General features: G+C 32.5%; 1 protein-coding gene across 3 annotated transcripts in view; it reads left to right on the forward strand.

Moving 5' to 3' along the window:
* LOC139521159 (rhotekin-like) overlaps positions 1-10,743 on the forward strand; it is a 37,649-nt gene extending 26,906 nt beyond the window's left edge. For all 3 annotated transcript variants that reach the window (XM_071314462.1, XM_071314464.1, XM_071314463.1), the window contains 8 exons: positions 185-344; positions 721-752; positions 4,254-4,351; positions 4,607-4,716; positions 5,432-5,557; positions 5,964-6,129; positions 6,949-7,062; positions 7,322-10,743. In XM_071314462.1, the coding sequence (XP_071170563.1) occupies positions 185-344; positions 721-752; positions 4,254-4,351; positions 4,607-4,716; positions 5,432-5,557; positions 5,964-6,129; positions 6,949-7,062; positions 7,322-7,452 (937 nt within the window). In that variant the 3' untranslated portion in view covers positions 7,453-10,743. The remainder of the gene's footprint in view (positions 1-184; positions 345-720; positions 753-4,253; positions 4,352-4,606; positions 4,717-5,431; positions 5,558-5,963; positions 6,130-6,948; positions 7,063-7,321) is intronic.
* Positions 10,744-16,068: the final 5,325 nt, after the last annotated feature.

The raw sequence follows: 16,068 nt of genomic DNA on the forward strand, positions 1-16,068 counted from the left end.
GCCAAAGGCAACCAATGGATCTTCAACACAGCGAAAAAATCCTGGTGGCGGGTTTTAGCAGCCCTTAACAAAAATATACATTCATTGAAGAAATGGTGATTTTAAAAACAGACTTATGAACAAACTAGCAAACCATCTTAAAAGTACATAAAATTCGCATAATTAAATTAATTTTTCTTTTCAGTGAAAATGTTCCACATGATTTCGAATGTAAAGTAGAGATATTTTGCCATAAGCTGCATGAAGATTTGACAATTGCAAGCACTCCAAAGAAACTGAAGAAAAAGATAAATGATTTGTCTGGGTCTGTGGGAAGGAGTGTCGGGAAACGATTGTCAGGATTAGTATGTATAAATATACATTATTTCATGATTGTGTCTTGTTCTTTTTTTCCTCAGTACTTGACCAAAGTAGGATTCAAATTATATTTTTGATTGATATCTTTAATTTTCCTGAGCAAATTATGATAAAACTGTCAGATAGTACAAATTAAACTTGACACTGGATTCCATAAATAATACATAATCTAATTTGAGAAATATTTTATTAATGATGATGCATCAAGGGTGTACTTTAGCAAGGACTGAATGATTTATTAGATATAATCGAATAAATTAGAAAGTAACATCAAATACTTAGTGATGTGACATAATTGAAATAGCTACTGTCAAAGAATATAGGAGTAAATAGTGATCTCAATTTGCTTTGTTTTTATTTCAGCATGATACAGACATTATAGGAAATATGGTTCTGTAAGTATTCAAGTTATATAATGCATGTTCTAAGTCATCTGTTTCATCAGTAATCTGTCCTGGTGTCTTAGTGTGTTAGGTTGCTGTTTTGAATTTAGCTGATTATTACACATAAGATCCTTTAGAAAAAATGTGGACTTGATCTTGTTTATATTTCTATAAATAGGTTGTATCCAGTGTGGATTTGATCTTGTTTATATTTCTATAAATAGGTTGTATCCAGTGTGGATTTGATCTTGTTTATATTTATATAAATAGGTTGTATCCAGTGTGGATTTGTCATATACATTTGTTACCAACAATCACAAAACATATTGCAATGTAATTTTAAAAATATGAAGAGGATATTATAAAATGACATCAAAATAGCATAAAAACAAACAAGGTATTTATAAACATTTGCACAACTGGGAGAAATGTACTGCGATTTTAATTTAAGATTGTACCATAAAAGAATCACCCCATAAAACATGTAATAAGGCCACACCAATTTAATTCCTTGTTCAACGGACCCGCCCGCACCTATTTTTTTCAAAACAGATTTTTTAATTTTTTTTTATATTCCCGCTTCCCGCATCCGTAAATGAAATCATGTCCATTTCCCGCACCGTTTTTGGAAAGATTAGAACTTGTTCTAAATCTTTACTTAGGCACTGGCCTCCCTAACAACAGGACAGGTTAGCTACTGTTACTAAATGTATTCACACTGAAATATAGTTCCCTATGGTTCTCATGTATGTGCACATAAAACACATATAAACTGATAAAAACTGGGTATATTATTGGAGCAGTTCATTCAAGAATGTATGTCATTAAGGTGTGTTGATGTACAGGCTTTTTAAAAAACATTTTGATTAGGTAACTGGGTATTGATTCAACTAGTATGATTGACAACTGTCATTATCACTAAACAATCAGAGACAAGGTGGACCTTTAATTACAATGCCCCACCTCCTAAACTGCCAATCAAATTGACCACATTACCTATCAACCTCAGTCTTACATAATTATACAGACCACTCTATACATATAATTCTTAATACACAAGTATTTGACCTCATAATTGAATACACAAATGTGTATATTAGATGTTTGATATTTATAAGGATGATGGATTTATTTATTGCCAATTGCTTTTGATCTTACATTACATAAAGTGATTCTGTAAATTATATATGAAAGATAAATGATTAATGGATTAACAAGATCTAAAAAAAAAATGAAATATGAATATAAATATAAATATGACGCGAATAAATAAAAGGTATTCAAGTTAGGCCAATAATCATCTGTAATTAATCAACAATTAAATTAGTACACTTTTTTTTATCAGGAATTGGCTTGAAACAGTTTAAAAAATTTAAAACTTTTAATTATAACAAACCATTGTTTATTAGTTTATTTCCTATCAATCATTATGTCTATTTTAGTCATTTAAATTTTGATAAGAAGTGACTATATATTTTTGCAATCAAGAAAGAATCCACATTTCAATAAGATAAGTTTTTCAATTGGTTTACGTTGAAAAAGTACATTTTCAATGCCCTCTGTTGAAAAATACTTTAAAAATTGATAAAACATGTAAAAAGGCACTCTAAAACTTTTAATCTTCAATGCCATATAACCTCTGTTTCAACTTACAAAATGCCCCAAAACAACATTTTTCAATTTTTTTTGTTGACACTTCAAAGTTTTAAGCTGTTGGTCCAGATTTATGTCTTACAAGGATAGTTGGTAACATTTACTAGAAAAATTTTTGCGTTTTTTTGAAACATGTTCAGAACCGGCAACATAATTTCAATAAGATATAAACTGCAGTTTAAATAAAATTGTGCAAATTAAGAGACCCATATTAATTAATTTGAGTTCATTTTATCCTTATACTGGAAATGCAAGTTTCCTTCTAAAGACCTCCTGTAAATGCAATTTCAGCAATAGTGCTTTATAAATGTTCATTTTTCCCCACCATACCTTAATATGAAATAATTCAAACTACTCTTCTAATCTTTCCATGAGTGATTTCCATCACTTTGATTTGTAAATATTATAAAAAGATATAAACATTTGTCTTTAGATCAAAGTCTTTTAAACCTGTATATAGCGATTTTAAACCTATTAGCACCCCACCACACTGTACATATCTGTGAAACCAATTAATCCCAAGGTGGAGTGCTCCGAAATATCACAGCGGAAATACCTATACAGAACAAAACATAGGTTTCTTTCCCCCTGATCACAAAATGTTCGTTGTTAGAATAAAATACAAGGAACTTCTGAAAAGAGTTGCCTTCAACTGCAATTATATTGTATGCGGGCGAAACAAAACTATCCATAGCCGCTGTAAGTTTATGCACCTGTCCTGATTGATTCAGGAACCTGTCGTTCAGCAGTTGTCGTTTTTTGATGTGGTGCATTGGTATTTTCCCGTTTGGATATATATATCGTTGGTTTTCCTGTTTGAAGTGTGTACACTAATGATTATGGGGTCCATTACAGCTTGCTGTTTGGTATTGATCAAAGCCCTGTGTAAAAGGCCGTACTTTGACCTGTGTTTGTTATTATCAGGTTGGGACCAATACCCCCCCCCCCCCCTTTTCAGACAAGGGGTCATTTTACTGTTGTAGAAAAGAAAATAGAAATACCAAGGATTTGTAAAGTGCTACTAAGTGATAACTTAGAATTTTTACTCAAAAAGAGGTTATATACAACATATTTTTAACAACTATTCTAACAGAGGGGTCCACTTATTTTGAATAATATTAAACTGTTAAAGTAAATGTGTTAACATGGTTAAAGTCCAGAAATATTACAAAATTCTTGGACCATTTAATACCAGATAAATATATAGTTCTTTGGGAAAATATGAGCCCTTTTGTACTAAAATTTTTTTTTTTACAAAAAAATATATTATAAAGTTATATTGACCCCTCATCAAAAGGGATATTTATAACATTAAGGGGTTGTTCCCAACCTGATTATGACTTGGATGGAGAATTGTCTCATTGTCAGTCACACATACAAAGACCAGATTTAATTATTCAATTATTTCTTGGTAAACCGGGAAAAAAATACTTCATAAATTAAAGAAATGTCAAAGTACCAGTGATAAATCAAGTTTTAATACTGTCAAATCCTGTACTATTTTATGTTTACAAAAAAAAATTATAATCGCTCGCCTTTACTTTTCAAGCTTCGCCTCAAAAATTTGCAAATTAAATATTTTTTTATTAAAATTTTCAAATCGCTCGCTCGCCCCAATTTTTGGAGTCCAAAAATCCGTAGAACAAGAAATTAAATTGGTGTGGCCTAAACTTAAAAAGAACGAAGTTATATGTTTGGCAGATCCATGATTGACATGTTGGCCTTTTAAACAAATGATGTTTTATTTTTCAGTGGACCACGATTTGACATAGTGGCCTTTTAAACAAATGATGTTTTATTTTTCAGTGGACCACGATTTGACATAGTGGCCTTTTAAACAAATGATGTTTTATTTTTCAGGGGACCACGATTTGACATGGTGGCCCAAGGGACTATGACACTGCTAGGTGTGAATGATTCTGTTGGGACTTTTGATTTAGTTGTGGAACCAGTTTCAGGTACAGCTTTGATACTTATTTATTTTTGAATCTTTAGGGTTGGTGTTTTTGCAAAACAAAACAGCTAAAATAAGTGGATATTTAGTATTTGTTTTGGAAACAATTTAAGACCCTAAAAAAAAATCTGTTTCTTTTTAATTCATTTTGTCTTGCATATTAATTTATGAAACACAAAGACATAAGTTGTCTCTTGTACATATTCATCTTATACATCTAGATTTCACATGATGATTGTTACTGACTTTTTATTAACAGATAGTAATAGTAGCTGTGAGCTTCCATTGTTTGGTCATTACTGCTGTAGAATTGTAGCTCAACCTCTGTCATTAATCAATCCAGTTCATGTAGGCTATTTAAATCTTCAGGTAAGTATCAATAGTTTTCAACTTATTATGGCCCCGCTGCATTAAACTTTACCCTTGTCTGTCTGTATGTAAGTTCGTCCTGGCGTACGTCCAAAAGTTGTTTTCCGATCTTTATTAACTTTAGTTTGCCTCAAACAAATGTAATGAAATGTTAACACAATGCTTATTTATAATACCACAACATAGATCAAGTTTAAATTTTGGTGGTGTCACTTTAACCGTTATGGTGTTATGCTCCTTAAAAAATGGAAAAAATTGTTAAATTGTTAGTTTCCGTTCTCTAACTGAAGTAAGCCTCAACGTAATGATATGAAACTTATACACAATACTTATTACTAAAAAACTTAGATCAAGAACAAATTTGGGTGGTTTCAATTTTACTGCTGTTCAGTTATGTCCCTTTATAACTTTATATGATATGCAAGCAGGAGCATCATCAGTGTTCCATGGACTCATTTCCCATTTATTTGTTTATAGGAAATCTAATTGGATGTGAAATTGTTTAATTTTTAACTGACAAAAAATATAATATAAATTAAATGAAGATTAAAAACTTTATCCATAAGCAATTGATGATATCTAACTTGTCCATGGAAATTGTGATAGGTGGTTTCAACATTCTAAGAACTTCTCTGCAATTACAGTACATGTCTCATTCATAATTTCAGATACTATATAGTACAGTGTCAATCTGTTATCTTTATTCTTTTTCCAGGAAGATGATGATTTAGCCAAGTGGAAAAGATATTGGTGTGTGTTAAAGAATCTAAAATTAGATTTTTGGTCATCATCAGATGATGTAGAAGTCACAGAACCTCTAGTCACAATTCCAATCACTAAAGTAAGAATTATCTTTATATAAACCTTATAGTAGTTTCTAATACTTGTAACAAATGAATATGAATGACTATAGTAGTGGGATGAACTACATATTAACAGCTTAAATAACAACAAAAAAGACATCTAGGGATAATCATAAATCTTTAACCAAGTTATTCAGGTTTATATAAAGAAAGGGGAGACTATCCAATAAATGTGGTCATGACATCTTCATTAGAGGTTCCCGACATTAGAGATACACTTACATGTGTGGCAGAATTAACATGGACCGATTAGCATTGAAAGTCATTTTATTTTGTTTGTTTGTTGGATATAACTAGAAAATCAGTATAATTTAAATTTGCAGTTTTCTACAAGAAGTAAAAAAAAAAAGAGGGGGGAAAACTGTAATTTTGTTTTTATTTCAGAATACTCAGATTAGTAGTGCTGATCCCAGCAGAATTAAAAGATCTCATATGTTCCATGTACGGACTTGTGAGAGGGATTCTTTTGGCTTGTTTACAATGGCCACTGATAATCAAGAAGAACTTACTAAATGGTGGGATGCTCTACAACAACATTTGTTAGATCAAGGTCAGTTATTATGTACAGCAAACCAGTTGTATATCATTCTGAAAACATCTTTAGGCAATTATAAATGGTAGAGATAAACATTTTATTTATGTGTTTGTTTTTGTCATTACAAAATCTTCATGAAAATTAAATGTAACTTGACAGATCTTTTATAAAAATGTAATCATTATCATATATCTTTTTTGGGGGGGTCAAACTGGAAATTGCAGTTTCCCGTAGCAAAACATGGAAATCACAATTTTTACATAAACCTAGTCAACTGAACACAACATTTTTATTTCTTAAGGTGGTACCCACAACTTTCACTAAAATTAATTTGGCTCGTTTGATTTTCTTTAAATTTTGACAAAGTATTTACTTTGACCCTTTAACAAAAATATAAAAAATTCAAAAATTTTAAACCAACCATTTTATCAGAAAAATAACACTGGTTATATAGCAGTTTGAAAAACACCAATTTTGATCATTGAGAAGCTTAATATTCCCTTGACAACACAACGTAATCAAAACGTTTAGCTGATTTTACAGAGTTATCTCCCTGTAGTGTTAGGTACCACCTTATTAAACCAGCACTATAATTATAACTTCTATTTAAGATAAATCTGCTGAAAAAGCCCCCACCTCATACATATTAACTAAATAGCTATGATATCGGTTTATATGAAAAAGAAGATCACTGAACTAAATCATTAATAAAATATTTGAGCCTGGCATTCTGAAAGTATTGACACTACAAAACTCTACAAGTTACCAGTTATTGTAGAGAAAATGACTAGTCTTGAACTTATATATATACTAAAATGAGATTTGTATTTGCAGTGTTGTGGAAACAAGCCTGTGATCATGTAATGGATATACCTTCTCCATCCCCATCCAAACGTAAACCATCTTTCCTCAGGAAGAGTTCTATTTATGATGATACACCTATATCAGGTAGGAATCTTAACAAATTCAGTGTTTATTTTATTGTGATCATTTTTATCTCCATACTTGGTTATGGCACCTCTAAGGATTCAGAATTTTTTCACCTAATTTCGGTCATTTTGTGATAACTTTAAAGTTGGTGCCCTTATTCCAAAAAAAATTAAAAATATCAGATTACCAGTTGAATTAAAAAAAAAAAAGGCCTATGTTCTGGTTTTAAAGAAAAAGAAAGATGGAATTAATTTTAAATAACAATTTATTTTTGTAGACTCTTCATCCAGAAGCAGTATTTCTAGTGACATTAAATTAGAAGATGACCAATTAAACGAGATGTTATCAACGTTGATGGGTGAAGCCAAACAGATAAGGGGAGACAATCCGTCAACCAGTACCAGCTAGTATTTAATATCATTATTACAGCCAATGTGTTCATTTTCATTTTCGTTTATTATGCATTTTACTATTTATTTTGTCAAAAGAAGTCATTTAGTGTAACTTCTGTTTGCATTTTTGTAAAAATACACAGTTTTATTTATTGAAGTAATTTTTAGATATGTTTAAGATTGTTGTTTGAATATTTCTAGATTTTCATCCTTAAAACTTCTTTTTTAATTTTACTTTGTTCAGTTGCATTTACCTACAGGAAATTTACAAGAAAAACATGAATCTGAGATTGTATATCAGGAATTGATAGTTCTAAGATATTTCAAAATTGAAACTACCATTAGCAAATTGACTTTGTCATTGCCGCTTGCAACAAAATGTGTGAATGATTATAAATATTATACACGGATGACAACATATTTTAATAATAAAATCTTCTGACAAGCATTGTTTATTTATCATTTATAGTCTTATAATTTTTATACTCATTTACACCATTGTTTTATGAGAATTTTATTTACATTATGAAGACTTGTGTAAATATTCTATTCTATAGTGCTACATGTAAACTATTCCATGTAAATAACACTCTCTAGTCTTTGTAAAAAACCTCTCTGCATTGTCTTTGTGCAATAACAGATCATGTCATTAATAAATATGTTTTGATATTCTAAATGGGTCATTTCACAGATAAGTGAAATGACATTAAGACACTTTTTGTTTCTCAATGTATATAGATTTTTTTTACAAAATAAACAATAAGGAGAAGGATGATAAGGCTAATTTTGTATGCCCAAATAAGAGCAAATTCAAAAGTTACCATACATGATCATTTATGTGCCCTTACAGGATTAAGTAAAAAAAGGTACAACAGTTTCATTATATTCCTATGTCATCTCACATGACGTCTTTTCCATACTTCTTGTATTTGTTAAGTTAGGAAAAAAGTTGTGTTTTACTCTGTTATGTTATTAATTTTACTTTAAATATTTTAACATAGCCCACGGTTTAAGTCTTAATGTTAAGGTTCTTTTTTATATATGTAAATATAGCATTTTCATTTTAATTCGTTATCATTTTATATTCAAGAATATATTAGCATTATCAAAATGGCATCTTGATATAAACATTCCTTTAAAACTGGTTTCATATTAAAAATAATGATGCTTGTAGATTTAATGATATTAAGATTCTCAAAACAAAAGCTGAAAATGAAATACTTCTCAAATTTTTGCTGCTTATGAAGATTTTTTTAAGTTTGATTGAATACAAGCCATAAATTTTACTGCTTGATACCAAGTTAACAAAATGCTATAAATCTTCTGACATGTATATATATATGATACAGTATAATAGCTTGTTGATTGTTGACCCCTGTATAGTGTTGTTGTCACTAGATGCCTTAATGTTAGATGTTTTTTAAACAGTGATACTTTTAATACTGTCTCACCTGCAAGTGTATGTAAATATCAGTGATTTTACAGGGTCAAAATATTTATCTCAGTTTTGAGGTTAGGTAAATTATGTGTCACCTGACAAAGTATGAATTTTAGAAATTCATTTATTGTTTTGTAAAATAATACATTTAGGAAGTGTGATACTCTCCTGCTGATTCTGAAGTAGGATAATTTAAACATTTTAGCCAGATTATACAATTTGTTTTGTATTCATAAATGTTTTCTAAAGAATTTATACATTACTGTGGATTCAGTTATTTTCGTGGGTACCAATTTCGTGCATTAAGGAAAACTTACATGTTCGGGGATATATAATTTTGTTGTTTTGCGGAAGTCTGCATTAGAAGCCTATAGAAAATTTGTTATTCTTTGAACATTTAATTTCGTGGTTCGCCTGTACCCACAAAAATTGTTATCCATCGAATATTAATGAATCGACAGTAGTTAATATAAATATTATTCTTTCATACTTTTTGATTTTGTAAAGAATGTAAAACTATATCTTTAACCTCGCTACCTTTTCAAACAAGAAATCTGAATATATACATACAGGAATCTTTGTTTTAAGAGTAATTACTGTATTGTAATACTATTGATGTCATATAATAATGAATTCCTAATTTTTTGCCTTTGCTTTGTCAGTTTATTTCTGACTTATGAGTTTGAATGTCCATTTGGTATCTTTCTACTCTGTTATAATCAACTAAAATTCATGATATTTATATAATATTACATTATATATATAAAATTCATACCACAATATAATGACAAGATTGATTATCCATGACAATATACCTGTGTATAACATATAATACTGTCTTGCCAAGATTGTGTGACCAAGTTTTATTCACGCTATTGAAATGCAAACAAAAACTTGCATGAGAATTTATCAGAGTAAAGTGTGGCATTAAATGTTAGAAATCATTCAGTTTTATAAGAAATTTGTTGTATTTCAGGTTGTAATGATTGAAATAGTTGAACACATACAATTTATATCAGCCAAAATATATTCAAAATATGGGACCAATCCAGAAGTTATCCTTTGTCAACCATTTTTATTTTGATTTCTATTAAATTTATATACAATTTTTTGTCATATATATCAGTCTGTGCCAAAATGTTTTAGGGTTTGCCTGATTGAATGAGAAATTTGACATTTTTCTTTTATATATTCAACAAAAAATTCTGAAAATTTCTGTCTGACCGAATGACTTTTTGTCGGACATTTTGTCGAACAGGCAGAGTTTGGGATACATATATAATTCCTTATTTCTTTTTGAAAAGTTATATGAAGTCAAGTGCAATCAAGTTTTATATGGGTGGAGAGGGAAACAGTTTTGTTTTGTTTTAACAAACATTTCTTTCTTTTTATCAAGAAATAAACCAGACTAGAAACACATACACATGCTACTTTTCTGGTTCTAAATAAATGAATTTCAAATACAAGATAAATATGTACCAAATATTTTACTGTTGAAAGGAATGGGGCATCTTTGAGGAATAAAGTTAATCATATAAAAATCCAGTCCTATTCTACAATTAGAGAATTTTTCATCAGTATATAACCATGATTGACCAGATTTTTTTGTGTTCAGAAAATTTGCATTTATAATATTACTGTTACATGGAAGATATAAGCAGTCACAAGATTTTGTTAAGGACACATTTATGTACAATAATTGAATTATAATTACTTTAGATGTACCATGTTTGTGTGAGCAAGGTTTTCACTGTGAGTAATAGTAGTAAGATTGTTTTGGAGGTTATGACTGCATAATGATAACTATTCTGTGATGTCTGTTAAACTTGTACTTTAACCTCAGTGGAAATAAAATCAAATGAAATCTAACCTACTTTGAGTTGTTATATTGATATGATTGTCAGATTGTTAGTAATTGCTTTATAGTTAAAGAGGCTGTTTGTAAGAGTCAAGTGGGTAAAGTTGGTTGTATAATGTGGTGGATTGAGATGAGACAGCATTCTCTGGATTTACATGTAGGTCACAGAACTGGGATTTTATTGATGTTCTTCATCTAGGGCATTACCCAAAGGTCTTCCATGTGCACATTACATGTATTTGGATTCTGAAATAACTTCCAGTCCTAATGCTAGAAATAAGGTCAACATTGACTGGGAAATTCAACCTTATCCTTTTATTATTTATAGCACAATTATGTCACTTTTTGATGCAGAAAAATCACATTCAAACAAGCATGTGTCCATAGTACATGGATACCCCACTTGCACTATCATTTTCTATGTTCAGTGGACCTTGAAATTGGAGTGAAAACTCTAATTTGGCATTAAAATTTGAAAGATCATATCATAGGGAACATGTGTACCAAGTTTCAAGATGAGTTGAGTGGACTTCAACTTCATCAAAAACCACCTTGACCAAAAACTTGAACCTGAAAGACCAAAAACTTAATAAAATAAAATTGAGAATGGAAATGGGGAATGTGTCAAAGCGACAACAACCCGAACCATAGAGCAGACAACAGTCGAAGGGAGCCAATGGGTCTTCAATGTAGTGAGAGTTTCAAAAACTTGAACCTGAAAGACCAAAAACTTAATAAAATAAAATTGAGAATGAAAATGGGGAATGTGTCAAAGCGACAACAACCCGACCATAGAGCAGACAACAGCTGAAGGCCACTAATGGGTCATCAATGTGCGAGAATCTCCAACACCCGGAGGCGTCCTTCAGCTGGCCCCTAAACAAATATGCATACTAGTTCAGTGATAATGGACGTCATACTAAACTCCAAATTCTACACAAGAAACTAAACTTAAATCGTACCAGACTAACAAAGGCCAGAGGCTCCTGACTTGGGTCAGGCGCAAAATCTAAACATGAAGCAGGACAGACAGACAGACAAAGGAACAGATGCACAGACCGAAAAACATAATGCATATTTCGAATATAAATGGGACGTACAAAGAGGCAAGACTTTTCTTCAAATACTGACAAGACTGATACTACTGCAGTATTACAACAATAAGACATGGCACCATCAAGATATTAATGGTGGAATATTAATCGAGGAACATAATGTTGACATAGACAATCAAAACAAGGTGACTGACTTAAAATATTTTATGAAATTGACCCAAATGAAGTTGGAGTTTGTGTTCTAATCTTGGGATATCATTGTTTTAAGAAAGTGAGCTGTCACAAAAAATAAGGCATATCCATTGATTTTATTTACTGGAACTTGCTTTAATCTTAAATGTAGGATTTTAAAGTATTGAACAATTGTTTGATGTGCTTACTTTATTAATTTAAACATCTGTCATCAAACATAAAAGGCAAACTGCATCTTATTTTACGATACTCATGTGCAAATATGATGCAATATTAGTCACAACATTTTTTACCCCAACTTATGCAGAAAAAATTCTTCCCTACTTGTTGTATGTTGTGTTGTATTTGAGTAATTTAGGTCTTTTTCAAATCTGGATAATCTCAATAACATACAAAAAGAAATGCAGGATGGCCAGGTACTTTGTCAGTGGTAGTCTGTATCTAGATGTTTTAGATGTTTTTGTCCTTTGTCAGTGGAAGGCCGTATCTAGATGTTTTTGTCCTTTGTCAGTGGAAGGCCGTATCTAGATGTTGTTGTCCTTTGTCAGTGGTAGGCCGTATCTAGATGTTGTTGTCCTTTGTCAGTGGTAGGCCGTATCTAGATGTTGTTGTCCTTTGTCAGTGGTAGGCCGTATCTAGATGTTGTTGTCCTTTGTCAGTGGTAGGCCGTATCTAGATGTTGTTGTCCTTTGTCAGTGGTAGGCCGTATCTAGATGTTGTTGTCCTTTGTCAGTGGTAGGCCGTATCTAGATGTGTTTGTCCTTTGTCAGTGGTAGGCCGTATCTAGATGTGTTTGTCCTTTGTCAGTGGTAGGCCGTATCTAGATGTTTTTGTCCTTTGTCAGTGGTAGGCCGTATCTAGATGTTTATGTCCTTTGTCAGTGGTAGGCCGTATCTAGATGTTTATGTCCTTTGTCAGTGGTAGGCCGTATCTAGATGTGTTTGTCCTTTGTCAGTGGTAGGCCGTATCTAGATGTGTTTGTCCTTTGTCAGTGGTAGGCCGTATCTAGATGTTTTTGTCCTTTGTCAGTGGTAGGCCGTATCTAGATGTTTTTGTCCTTTGTCAGTGGTAGGCCGTATCTAGATGTTTTTGTCCTTTGTCAGTGGTAGGCCGTATCTAGATGTTTTTGTCCTTTGTCAGTGGTAGGCCGTATCTAGATGTTTTTGTCCTTTGTCAGTGGTAGGCCGTATCTAGATGTTTTTGTCCTTTGTCAGTGGTAGGCCGTATCTAGATGTTTTTGTCCTTTGTCAGTGGTAGGCCGTATCTAGATGTGTTTGTCCTTTGTCAGTGGTAGGCCGTATCTAGATGTTTTTGTCCTTTGTCAGTGGTAGGCCGTATCTAGATGTGTTTGTCCTTTGTCAGTGGTAGGCCGTATCTAGATGTGTTTGTCCTTTGTCAGTGGTAGGCCGTATCTAGATGTGTTTGTCCTTTGTCAGTGGTAGGCCGTATCTAGATGTTTTAGATGTTTTTGTCCTTTGTCAGTGGTAGGCTGTATCTAGATGTGTTTGTCCTATGTCAGTGGTAGGCCGTATCTAGATGTGTATGTCCTTTGTCAGTGGTAGGCCGTATCTAGATGTGTTTGTCCTTTGTCAGTGGTAGGCCGTATCTAGATGTTTATGTCCTTTGTCAGTGGTAGGCCGTATCTAGATGTGTTTATGTCCTTTGTCAGTTTTAGTCTGTATCTAGATGTGTTTGTCCTTTGTCAGTGGTAGGCCGTATCTAGATGTGTTTGTCCTTTGTCAGTGGTAGGCCGTATCTAGATGTTTTTGTCCTTTGTCAGTGGTAGGCCGTATCTAGATGTGTTTGTCCTTTGTCAGTGGTAGGCCGTATCTAGATGTGTTTGTCCTTTGTCAGTGGTAGGCCGTATCTAGATGTTTTTGTCCTTTGTCAGTGGTAGGCTGTATCTAGATGTGTTTGTCCTTTGTCAGTGGTAGGCTGTATCTAGATGTGTTTGTCCTTTGTCAGTGGTAGGCCGTATCTATATGTGTTTGTCCTTTGTCAGTGGTAGGCCGTATCTAGATGTTTTTGTCCTTTGTCAGTGGTAGGCTGTATCTAGATGTGTTTGTCCTTTGTCAGTGGTAGGCCGTATCTAGATGTGTTTGTCCTTTGTCAGTGGTAGGCTGTATCTAGATGTGTTTGTCCTTTGTCAGTGGTAGGCTGTATCTAGATGTATTTGTCCTTTGTCAGTGGTAGGCTGTATCTAGATGTGTTTGTCCTTTGTCAGTGGTAGGCTGTATCTAGATGTGTTTGTCTTTTGTCAGTGGTAGGCTGTATCTAGATGTGTTTGTCCTTTGTCAGTGGTAGGCTGTATCTAGATGTTTTTGTCCTTTGTCAGTGGTAGGCTGTATCTAGATGTGTTTGTCATTTGTCAGTGGTAGGCTGTATCTAGATGTGTTTGTCTTTTGTCAGTGGTAGGCTGTATCTAGATGTGTTTGTCCTTTGTCAGTTTTAGTCTGTATCTAGATGTGTTTGTCCTTTGTCAGTGGTAGGCTGTATCTAGATGTGTTTGTCTTTTGTCAGTGGTAGGCTGTATCTAGATGTGTTTGTTCTTTGTCAGTGGTAGGCTGTATCTAGATGTTTTTGTCCTTTGTCAGTGGTAGGCTGTATCTATTTGTTTTTGTCCTTTGTCAGTGGTAGGCTGTATCTAGATGTTTTTGTCTAGATGTTTTTGTACTTTGTCAGTGGTAGGCTGTATCTAGATGTTTTTGTCCTTTAAGAAATAATATATTAATATCAAATCTTAAACAGTCTTTAATAATTTTCCTCGACATTGTCACATGATTGTGTGATTATCTGCTTGATATAATATATACACATTTCTATTGTTGACAACTCTGTGTTGACCTCTAGATGTCTATTTAGTTGCTTTAGTCTTTGGTTTCTGTCTCAGTTATGTATAACCCATATCTTTAATACATATTTTACATTTTTTAACAAAACAAGAGTGCACACGCTGAAATGTCTGGCCTTCTTTACTAAATATAGATTCCTCCACTGCACATCGAGTGTAATATGATATTTATCCACTTAGGACAGTTAAATTTTCAAATTCAAAACGTGAGGCTCGCCCGAGCGTTTTAAATATTTAAAATTTAACTGTCAAGAGTGGATAAATATCGTATTACACAAGATTTGGTGGTAGAATCTGTTTCTCTGATTATTTTCTAACATTATGCAGGCAAACTTATTCCTTCTTTTCCAATGATCTGCAAGAAGAGGTGTTCTTTCTATGTGATGTCATCAGGCATGGTCGCCTTTTTTCATGCCATCACAATAGGAATTTCAGAGGAAAGCAAGAAATTCGACGTCGTAATGGGATTTTAACCAATGAAGTACATTGTACTGAGATCAAACGAACCACATGTTGATTAAATTTTTTTTATACAATGGGTGCAGAAAGGGATAAATTGACGAAGAATTAGAGAATTATTGATATTATGTTGATAGCCCTAAATATAAAGCTTTATTACAAATGTCACATAAACTTAACATTAACCAAAAAAACTAAACATTGACCAATGGACCATAAAAATGAGGTCAAGGTCTGATGAACCATGCCAGGCAGGCATGTACAGCTAACAATTCTTCCATACAACAAATATAGTTGACCTATTGCTTATAGTTTTAGAAAAACAGACCAAAACACAAAAACTTAACACTGAGCAATGAACCCTGAAAATAGGGTCAAGGTCAAATTAAACCTGCACGATTGACATATCGATCATAAAACATTTCAATATACCAAATATAGTTGACCTATTGCACATAGTATTAGAAAAAAAGACCAAAACTCAAAACTTGACTTTGACCACTGAACTATGGAAATGAGGTGAAGGTCAGATGACACCTGCCAGATAGACATGTACACCTTACAATCATTCCATACACCAAATATAGTAGACCTCTTGCATACAATACAAGAAAAACAGACCAAAGCATAAAAACTTAACTATAACCAGTGAACCATGAAAATGAGGTCAAGGTCAGATGACACCTGCCAGTTGGACATGTACACCTTACTGTCCTTCCATACACCGAATATACTAGACCTATTGCTTATAGTATCTGAGATATGGACTTGACCACAAA

The sequence above is a fragment of the Mytilus edulis genome, chromosome 4 (genome assembly GCF_963676685.1).
Source record: "Mytilus edulis chromosome 4, xbMytEdul2.2, whole genome shotgun sequence".
Classification (NCBI taxonomy): domain Eukaryota; kingdom Metazoa; phylum Mollusca; class Bivalvia; order Mytilida; family Mytilidae; genus Mytilus; species Mytilus edulis.